The sequence below is a fragment of the Alosa sapidissima genome, chromosome 13 (genome assembly GCF_018492685.1).
Source record: "Alosa sapidissima isolate fAloSap1 chromosome 13, fAloSap1.pri, whole genome shotgun sequence".
In the NCBI taxonomy this organism is placed as follows: domain Eukaryota; kingdom Metazoa; phylum Chordata; class Actinopteri; order Clupeiformes; family Clupeidae; genus Alosa; species Alosa sapidissima.
The window spans coordinates 27,364,270-27,374,269 of NC_055969.1; the positions used below are offsets into that span (position 1 = coordinate 27,364,270).

Below are 10,000 nucleotides of genomic sequence, written 5' to 3' on the forward strand. Positions count from 1 at the left end.
GACTGTGCATTTTGCTACATATGTAGTTAAATGTTTCTGCTGCTGATCTGCTGCTGTGTGTGTGTGTGTGTGTGTGTGTGTGTGTGTGTGTCTGTGTCTGTATGTGTGTGTGTGTGTGTGTGTGTTTGTGTGTGTGTGTGCGCGCTTATGTGAGTGCAATTGTGCGTTTGTGAGTGTCTGCATACATCTCTATGCATGTATGTATGTGTGTGAGTTTTTTTGTGTGTTCGCATACATGTGAGTGTGTGTTTGCATTCGTGTGTGCAGGCATGTGTGTGTGTGTGTGTGTGTGTGTGTGTGTGTGTGTGTGTGTGTGTGTGTGTGTGATTGCGTGACTGGTAACATATTAATCTGCTGTGATGGACCCGTCAGTTGGAGCCTATCGTGTCTGGGAGATGCTGATGAAACAGAGGTTGTCCTTGACCTGGGAGACAAGGCTGAGGCACTAAGCTGGCACTCTCTCACACACACACACACACACACACACACACACACACACACACACACACACACACTGGCGTCCACCCTGCCAGCGTATACCCGCTCCCATCACCCACAGAGGTGCCTCGACCAGCCTCAACCCTGTGAATGCAGTGGGGCGTGCCGCCAACAGGTGGCGCTGTTCCATAGAGTCCAAAGACATAGCCCCAAAGGGAAGGGTGCAGAGTTAGATAACACAGGAACTGGGGTGGGGGGGTGGTGTGGCTGATGTGATTTCCTTGATGTGTTTTTGATTGGGGGCAGTGGATCCACATTTATTTTATCTGGAAGCTTCATGATGTGTTTTGGATTGAGGGGGTTAGAAGGGTGTGTGTGTGTGTGGGGGGGGGGGGGGCTTACTGTTTTGCTTATCAAGAAACCTCCCACATCTTAATTAAACAATCCAGACTTGGCAGCAGCATCTACACAGCACCAAATCCTCCTTCTGTAAATATAATGTAATAAGCCACACACACACACACACACACACACACACATACACACATACACACACACACTCACACTCACACTCACACACACACACGCACACGCACACGCACATACACACACACACACTACTTACTCTCGCATCAATAATGCACATTTTGTTTTTCTGAAGCTGCAATGGACTCACAACTGAATAATGATGAAGATGATGATGATGATGATGATGATGATAATGTATGCGTGCCACACATCTCCCTGGCAGTGGCAGGGCAGCGCGATGGCGCTATATATAGCTATGCAGCGTGGCGTGAGGCTGGCGCTGTGGTCCCCCACTCCCCCCGTGACAGACTGCCCGATGGGCATCTCTTCCACATGCCCTGGTGAAGCTGGCACCAGAACTGTCACGGCAACAGATGGAGTGTGAAGGTCACGCACTACAATAGGGCAAGCGTGCACGAGGGTGCACACACACACACACACACACACACACACACACAAAAGCGTGTACGAGGGTGCACACACACACACATACACACACGCACACAAGCGTGCACAAGGGTGCACACACACACACACAAGCGTGCATGAGGGTGCACACATACACACACACACACACACACACACACACACACACACACACACACAAGCGTGTACGAGGGTGCACACACACACACACACACACACACACACAAATGGGCACCAGGGTGCCATGTGGTATTCACTTCTACTGAGGGCACAGTTTATGTACATGCCCACACGTATACAGGTACAAATACACCACATACAGAAACACACACACACGCACGCACACACGCACACATACACATACAGAAACACACACACACACACACACATGCATACACATACAGAAACACACACACGCACACACACACAGACACATACAGAAACACACATACACACACACACACACACACACACACACACATACAAAGCCACATACAGTACACTACATACCCACATATACATGATGGGCTAATGGAAAGAGACAAACACAGGAGGGAGCAGGGAAGTGAGGAGTGAGAAGGAGTGGAGAAGAGAAGGAAAGACAGGAGTAGAGATGAGAAGAGAAGAGACAAGAAGAGAAGAGAAGAGAAGAGAAGAGACAAGAAGAGAAGAGAAGAGAAGAGAAGAGAAGGAAAGACAGGAGTGGAGATGAGAAGATAAGAGAAGAGAAGAGAAGGAAAGACAGGAGTGGAGATGAGAAGAGAAGAGAAGAGAAGGGAAGACAGGAGTGGAGATGAGAAGATAAGAGAAGAGAAGAGAAGGAAAGACAGGAGTGGAGATGAGAAGAGAAGAGAAGAGAAGGGAAGACAGGAGTGGAGATGAGAAGAGAATAAGAGATGAGAAGAGAAGAGAAGGGAAGACAGGAGTGGAGATGAGAAGATAAGAGAAGAGAAGAGAAGGAAAGACAGGAGTGGAGATGAGAAGAGAAGAGAAGAGAAGGGAAGACAGGAGTGGAGATGAGAAGAGAATAAGAGATGAGAAGAGAAGAGAAGGGAAGACAGGAGTGGAGATGAGAAGATAAGAGAAGAGAAGAGAAGGAAAGACAGGAGTGGAGATGAGAAGAGAAGAGAAGAGAAGGGAAGACAGGAGTGGAGATGAGAAGAGAATAAGAGATGAGAAGGGAGGAGACAAGAAGACAAGAGAAGAGAGGAAAGAAAGGACAGGAGAGGGAGTAGAGGAAAGGAGAGGAGGAAAGGTGGATAGAAAACTGGAGTGGAGGAAAGTAGAAGACAGGACAGTGGAGAAGAGAGAAGAGAAACAGAGATGAGAGGAGAAGAGAGGAGAGGAGAAGAGAAGAGAAGAGAGGAGAGGAGAGGAGAGGAGAGAAGAGGAGAGTATGAGGAGAAGAGAGGAGAGGAGAGTATGAGGAGAAGAGAGGAGAAGAGAGGAGAGGAAAGAAGAGGAGAGTATGAGGAGAAGAGAGGAGAAGAGAGGAGAGGAGAGGAGAGGAGAGAAGAGGAGATTATGAGGAGAAGAGAGGAGAGGAGAGTATGAGGAGAAGAGAGGAGAGGAGAGGAGAGTATGAGGAGACTGGATGTGAATGGCTACGGTGGCAGTGCTCATGTGACTCTTCATGTGAAATCAGAGTGTGCACTGATGCCTGACTGGCAAGTCTACTTTCATTACCTTTCTTACCCCCTCGGGTGTGTGTGTGTGTGTGTGTGTGTGTGTGTGTGTGTGTGTGTGTGTGTGCACGCGTTTGTGTGCACATGTGGATACATTACTGTTTGTATGAGAGAGAGAGTAAGTGAGATCTTAGTATGTGTACACAGGTGTGTAGCTAAGTGAGATAAAGGTGTGTGTGTGTGTGTTTGTGTGTGTGTGTGTGTGTGTGTGTGTCGGTGTGTGTGTCCACATAAGCTGGGGCGAAGGGAGATGAGAAGGAGGAGGAGGAGGAGAGACAGAGGAGAGACGGAGAGAAAGTATATCATATAGAACCAAAATTATGTTTGATATTGCTGCTATCGGGTAGCCTGGGTGCCATTCCGAACTTAGTCCCGCCCACAACATTTGAGGTCGGGAAGTTCGGTCTGGCATTGCTCCATTGTGGAGCAAGTATGCTCGCCCTAGATCGGGCGGACCAATCAAATTGGGCTTTACGATGATGGACAGGTGAGCAACAGCGCCTGGTCTATCACATCATCTGAGCATGCTTAGATTAGGCTTATGTTTGAAACAAAAATGCATGGCTTTTAAGACCCCATATGGAAAATGCATATTATTTATTAGAGGTTTTATCACTGAAAACGATTATTTCTGAAAACTTTGGCCAAAGTTGAGATGTGGGAAAAGTCGTGGTTTCACTTTCATCAAGGGAAAACAGCGCTGCTGCATTGCGACATGTTCCCTCGTTCGTTTGAAATCTCTGATTGACCACCTGTTCGAGGGATTTGCGACAGCCTTTCCCAGCTGTTTAACATATTTGTAGCATATCAGTATTTTTAAAAACGGAGGGTTGAGTGTTGTAGGCTAGGAGTTATTGACGGCACTAACTTTTACAAAAGACCAGAAAACAATGTTAAGGCATTTGTGGAGAAGGATGGTTCGTGTGTTTTCTTCCTACACCTCACGGTAAGCTATTTCGTTGCTCTGATTGGTTAGGTCTATCCAATTGAGTGCAGAGGCATTCCCCCCCTGTATCGGTTGAAACACGCCCCATAATTATGTCCCAATGGAGCAGTATCAGACTCATATTCTGACTAGAATTGAGTATGACTACGTCAGGCTAGCTATCGGGTGGGAACCTTGTATGTCCAAATGCATTCATTTTCAGAAAACTGAAAAAAAAACTTGTATTGTGAAAATATATTAACAAAAAAAAAAACGCAACAAATATGGAGTTACAAGGTTTCCACCCAACAGTAGCGATATTCATTTTCATTCTGGTTTAAAGGTGCTATTATAAGCGATATTAGGTAACGTCACTTCTGTTGACGTTCAAACAAAACAGAGAGCTACCTCCTTCCTGTGCAATTGAAACTCTCCTAAACATGCATCTCGTCCGGTGATTGGCTGGAACAGTTTGCTATGTTTTTATGGTCCAGGCTGGACCAGGTTGGTTTTGTCGCCGTTTATGGAGCCTGGGCTGCCCACAGAGAGCGCATTTCTTTAGTGTATACAGGGCACAGGCAGCTAGCGGATGGTGAGGTAATGTTTGCTGTATGGGACAACATTTATTTAGCTTAGAAACCGTGTGACATCACTTAGAGCAAAAAAAAGGTAACTGTTGAAGTAGGAGCAAAGTATCTAGGTGTGTATGTGTCTGTATGTTGTGTGTGTGTGTGTGTGTGTGTGTGTGTGTGTGTGTGTGTGTGTGTGTGTGTGTGTGTGTGTGTGTACAGGCAAAAAGTGATTACATCCCAACCGCCCACTCCCTTTTCTACTCAATCACCAACATACCGTTACAACACACACACACACACACACACACACACACACACACACACACACACACACACATATTTGTGCCTATTTGATTATTTCAGACAGGTCTTGATAGCTTGTACTTTTTCATCAGACACGGGCCAGCCCTGCTGCTCTTCTCTGTGTGTGTGTGTGTGTGTTTGTTTAAATCTATTTCCGTGTGTGTGTGTGTGTGTGTATGTGTGTGTGTGTGTGTGTGTGTGTGTGTGTGTGTGTGTGTGTGTCTGTGTGTGTGTGTGTGTGTGTGTGTGTCCTTGGGCCATGGCTCTGACGGTAAATCCCATCTTCTGTTTAATTAACCTGTTGATCCTCTGTAATTGTCCAGCAGGGCTGTGTGTGCTGATGAGCTCTGAGCACTGGCTCTAATTAGCCATTAGAATGTGTGTGTGTGTGTGCGTGTGTGTGTGTGTGTGTGTGTGTGTGTGTGTATTAGAATGTAATGACTAGCTGACTTCATGCGTCTGATTGGCTATTAGGATGTAATGACTAGCTGACTTCATGTGTCTGTCTCGGACACACACACACACACACACACACACACACACACTCTACCTCAGGAGCAGCCCTTCTTTTAATGAAGCAGTCCCACTTCCATGTGCTGAGTCTCTAAATCTGAATCACACTCCGTAGGCAGGCTTTGCTTACACACTCTCAGCATGTGCACACTCACACACACACACACACACACACACACACACACACATACACACACACACACACACACACACACACACACACATACACACACACTCCCCTTTGCACCCTTTGCTTACACCCAGCATCTAACCGTTGTACACTAAACACCTTCAGTCCTCCCACTCCCACAAACATTCAGTGCCCAACCTCGCACATTAATTGCACGCACACGCACACACACACACACACACACACACACACACACACACACACACACACACACATACACACACACACACACACACACACACACACACACACACATACACACACACACACACACAGACATACACACATACACACACACACACACACACACATACACACACACACACACACACACACACACAAGCAGCCTCTAAGTGTGTGTCCGGGTCAGACAGCGCAGTGTCCTCAGTACTCTCAGGTGCGTATGTGTTCCAGTGAGAGTGCTACACTATTTATCCAAGATGGCCCAGCGGAGACTGATTCAGGCCTGGGCTTGTTGGAGAGGCGACGTTGGGCCACTCTGTCCTACCTGGAACACATCAGTTAGTTCTGTAGAGAGACGGGATCTGGGACCTGACTGGAGGTTTTGTTCCACATGTCAGGAGGTGTGAGAGCAAGTGGAGTGGAAGTGAAGCTGACCGCAGAGTGTGTGTTATCATGTTTCTGTCAGCGGAGTGTGTGTTATCATGTCCCTTTCAGCGGAGTGTGTGTTATCATGTCCCTTTCAGCGGAGTGTGTGTTATCATGTCTCTGTCAGCAGAGTGTGTGTTATCACGTCTCTGTCAGCGGAGTGTGTGTTAGCGGAGTGTGTGTTAGCGGAGTGTGTGTTATGTCTCTTTCAGCAGAGTGTGTGTTAGCGAAGTGTGTGTTATCATGTCTCTGTCAGCGGAGTGTGTTAGTGGAGTGTGTGTTATCATGTCTCTCAACGGAGTATGTGTTAGCGGAGTGTGTGTTATCATGTCTCTTTTAGTGGAGTGTGTGTTAGCGGAGTGTGTGTTATCATGTCTCTCAACGGAGTGTGTGTTAGCGGAGTGTGTGTTATCATGTCTCTCAACGGAGTGTGTGTTAGCGGAGTGTGTGTTATCATGTCTCTCAACGGAGTGTGTGTTAGTGGAGTGTGTGTTAGCGGAGGGTCTGTTGTCATGTCTCTTTTTCAAAGGAAGATCAGAGATCAGAGTTGCCCAGTGGGGTGTGTGTTAGCGGAGTGTGTGTGTGTGAGATCAGAGTTGCCCAGACTTGACGAGTCCGCCCACTGCTGATGAGTGAGCCTGCATTTTGGAAATGTGAGAACTGTGAGAGGGAGTGTGTGTTTGTGTGTGTGTGTTTGTGTGTGAGTGTGTGTGTGAGAGAGAGGGAGAATGTAAGTGTGTTTGTGTGTGTGTGTGTGTGTGTGTGTGTGTGTGTGTGTGTGTGTGTGTGTGAGAGAGAGAGAGAGAGAGAGAGAGTGTAAGTGTGTCTGCTGGTCGACCCACTGCAGCGGCAAATGACTTTGACTTTGACTGATGACTGATGAGTTCCCCCAAGCCAAACCACCCATCAGACCTGAGAACCTGCCTCATCTAACCACCCTCATACCCCCAAACACCCCCCCTATCCCCTACATGCTCCAACTCGCCCCTCCTGCCCTCACCCCTCTTGCTCGAAGGGTTCTTTTACCCTGACACTCCCCCATCCCATCTCACCCCTTTTACCCCCACCCCTCTTATTCCCCTACCCCAAATCAGCCCTCCTGCCCCAACCCACGCCGCCCTCCTGCCCCAGAGTAGCTGTAAGCCCCGTACGTCCTCCGTGTCTCCTCTCTAATCATGCCCCCCATGGCGCCCCCTGGTGGTACAGGACAGAAAGCGCAGCTACAAGGCGGTGCAGTCGTGCGACGAGGGGGGCCAGGGGGGGCCCTACCAGGAGCCGGTGGCCGCGCTGGCCCAGAACTGCGCCCTCATGCACAACGTGCTCGGCCCCGCCTGCATCTTCCTCAGGAAGGGCTTCGCCGAGAACCGGCAGGCTGTACGTAAGTCTGGACACACACATGCCATAACACACCGGAACACGCCACTCACACACCACACACACACCACTCAACACCACTCAACACCACTCACACCAGGACACAGCACACACAGCACACACAGCACACACATGCCCTAACACACCAGGACACACCACTTACACCAGGACACAGCACACACACCACACACACCACACATACCACACACACCACACACACCATTCACAGCACACATACCACACACACCACACACACCACTCACAGCACACACACCACACACACCACACACATGCCCTAACATAACATCTCCAACTTTGTGCCCCCTCTCTCTTTTTTTTTCTCTCTCTCTCCCTCACTCTCTCCCTCCCTCTCTCTCCCTCACTCTCTCTCTCTCTCCCTCACTCTCTCTCCCTCTCTCTCTCTCTCCCTCGCTCTCTCTATATTTCCCTCAACTACTGTTTATCTCCTTCTCTACATCTGGACACCACACCACAGCACCTCCTCTACTCCTCTCTTCTCTGTTTCTCTCTCTATCTCTCTATCCTTCTATCTCTCTGCCCACCACCATCCCTCTCTCCCCATCTCTCTCCACACACACCTTGTCTGAGAGTGCTGAACGGAGCCCAAGACCTAAACTAGGTCCTCCTTTTTACCATAAGAAAACGCCTATCGCCAAAAATACCTAAACCTGCATAGTGTACCTTTAATGACGTTCTCTGGCTACTTGAGAAGTTCTTTTTCTTGTATGTTTAACACACACAGTAGACATACACTGTGAGAAGTGTAACAAAGACATACAAATGAATGTATAGCCCATTCACATATACATCATGTGGAAACGTGATCACATACCTCGTTGGACGCATAACCAATGGAAGGAGGGAGTAAAACAAACAGGCACTTGAAATGCTTTCTTACATCTCAAGGATTAACTTGCAACTTTGGCTACAGGAACTTCAGCAGTGGCGTGGCTGCCATCTCCTCAATTAGGTGTCCCAGTAATACAATTCCCCCTTGCAACACATCCCCCTTGCAACACATGGCACATGCTCTATTACACTCCTAAAACAAAGGTGTTGGAAACAACAAAAACTGTGTTGTCCCTATCTGGACATAGAGATGTGTTAAAAACAACGTTAGTTTCAACACATTCGTTTTAAAGAGTGTACATTTGCCCAGGTGCATCATGGGAGCGGTAATGTTACAGAAAAATATGAGCACAACATAAAATGACTAAAATGTGCAAAAACAAAATAAAAGAACACAAAAAAACTGTCTGGTTTACTCATCATATTGGCATACATGTAGACACTTTAGTCAACCACAGGCTGTTTTAATCTGTGCTATGTAAACTAAATGACTTCACTTGAATTGTATAAAACAAGTTGCAAGAATCTCCGTAAGGGAGCAATGCAAGCATGTGAATATATAATAATCATAAACTATACTGGCACTCATAGAGTTAAGCATGTGAATATATAATAACCAGACACTATACTGGCACTCATAGAGTTAAGCAAGTGAATATATAATTATCATAAACTATACTGGCACTCATAGAGTTAAGCATGTGAATATATAATTATCATAAACTATACTGGCACTCATAGAGTTAAGCATGTGAATATATAATAATCAGACACTATACTGGCACTCATAGAGTTAAGCATGTGAATATATAGTAATCAGACACTATACTGGCACTCACAGAGTTAAGCAAGTGAATATATAATTATCATAAACTATACTGGCACTCATAGGGTTCCTATTACAGTAGAATGAGTAGAAAGTTATGATCATATTAGCAGAGACATGGGATGTCAGGCTCCATTACTGTTCCTATCAATCCTTTCTCTATCACTCCTCTCTCTATTACTTCTCTCTCTCTATCACTCCTTTTCCACCTCTCCCTTTGCTCCTCTCCATACCACCCCTACTCTCTCTCTCTGTCCCTCTGACCTGCTCTGCCTCTTTCTCTAATTTCCCTGCCTCTACCCCCCCACACACACACACACTTTTTTCTTTCTCCCTTTTCCCCTCTTTCTCTCACTCTCTCTCTCATTATTCCACATCTTCCTCTCTCCTTCTGTCACCCAGTGGCATTGTAGTTACGTAACCTCGCCATGCCATGCCACACACACACACACACACAAACACACACACACACACACACACCATGCCATGCCACACACACACACACACACACACACACACACACACACACACACACACACACACACACACACACACCATGCCATGCCACACACACACACACACACACACACACACACACACACACCATGCCATGCCAGAGAGGAGAGGAGAGAAAGCACTGATGCCTCCTTGATGCCCATGGCCACCACTGGCACCACACGCCTGCGTGCACATGTGCACTCCCTGGCACCACCACTGTGTGCTGTTGGAATGTGCTGTATG

The 10,000-nt window shown here is 47.2% G+C and overlaps 1 protein-coding gene across 2 annotated transcripts in view; it reads left to right on the forward strand.

Annotated features, from left to right (window-relative positions):
- The window catches only part of cabp1b (calcium binding protein 1b), a 33,264-nt gene that overhangs the window by 14,269 nt on the left and 8,995 nt on the right, over positions 1-10,000 (forward strand). The window contains exon 2 of one of the 2 annotated variants that reach the window (XM_042060377.1): positions 7,396-7,563. The exons of the other annotated variant lie outside the window; for it this stretch is intronic. Within the exon in view, the coding sequence (XP_041916311.1) occupies positions 7,396-7,563 (168 nt within the window). The remainder of the gene's footprint in view (positions 1-7,395; positions 7,564-10,000) is intronic. 2 annotated transcript variants of the gene reach the window in all.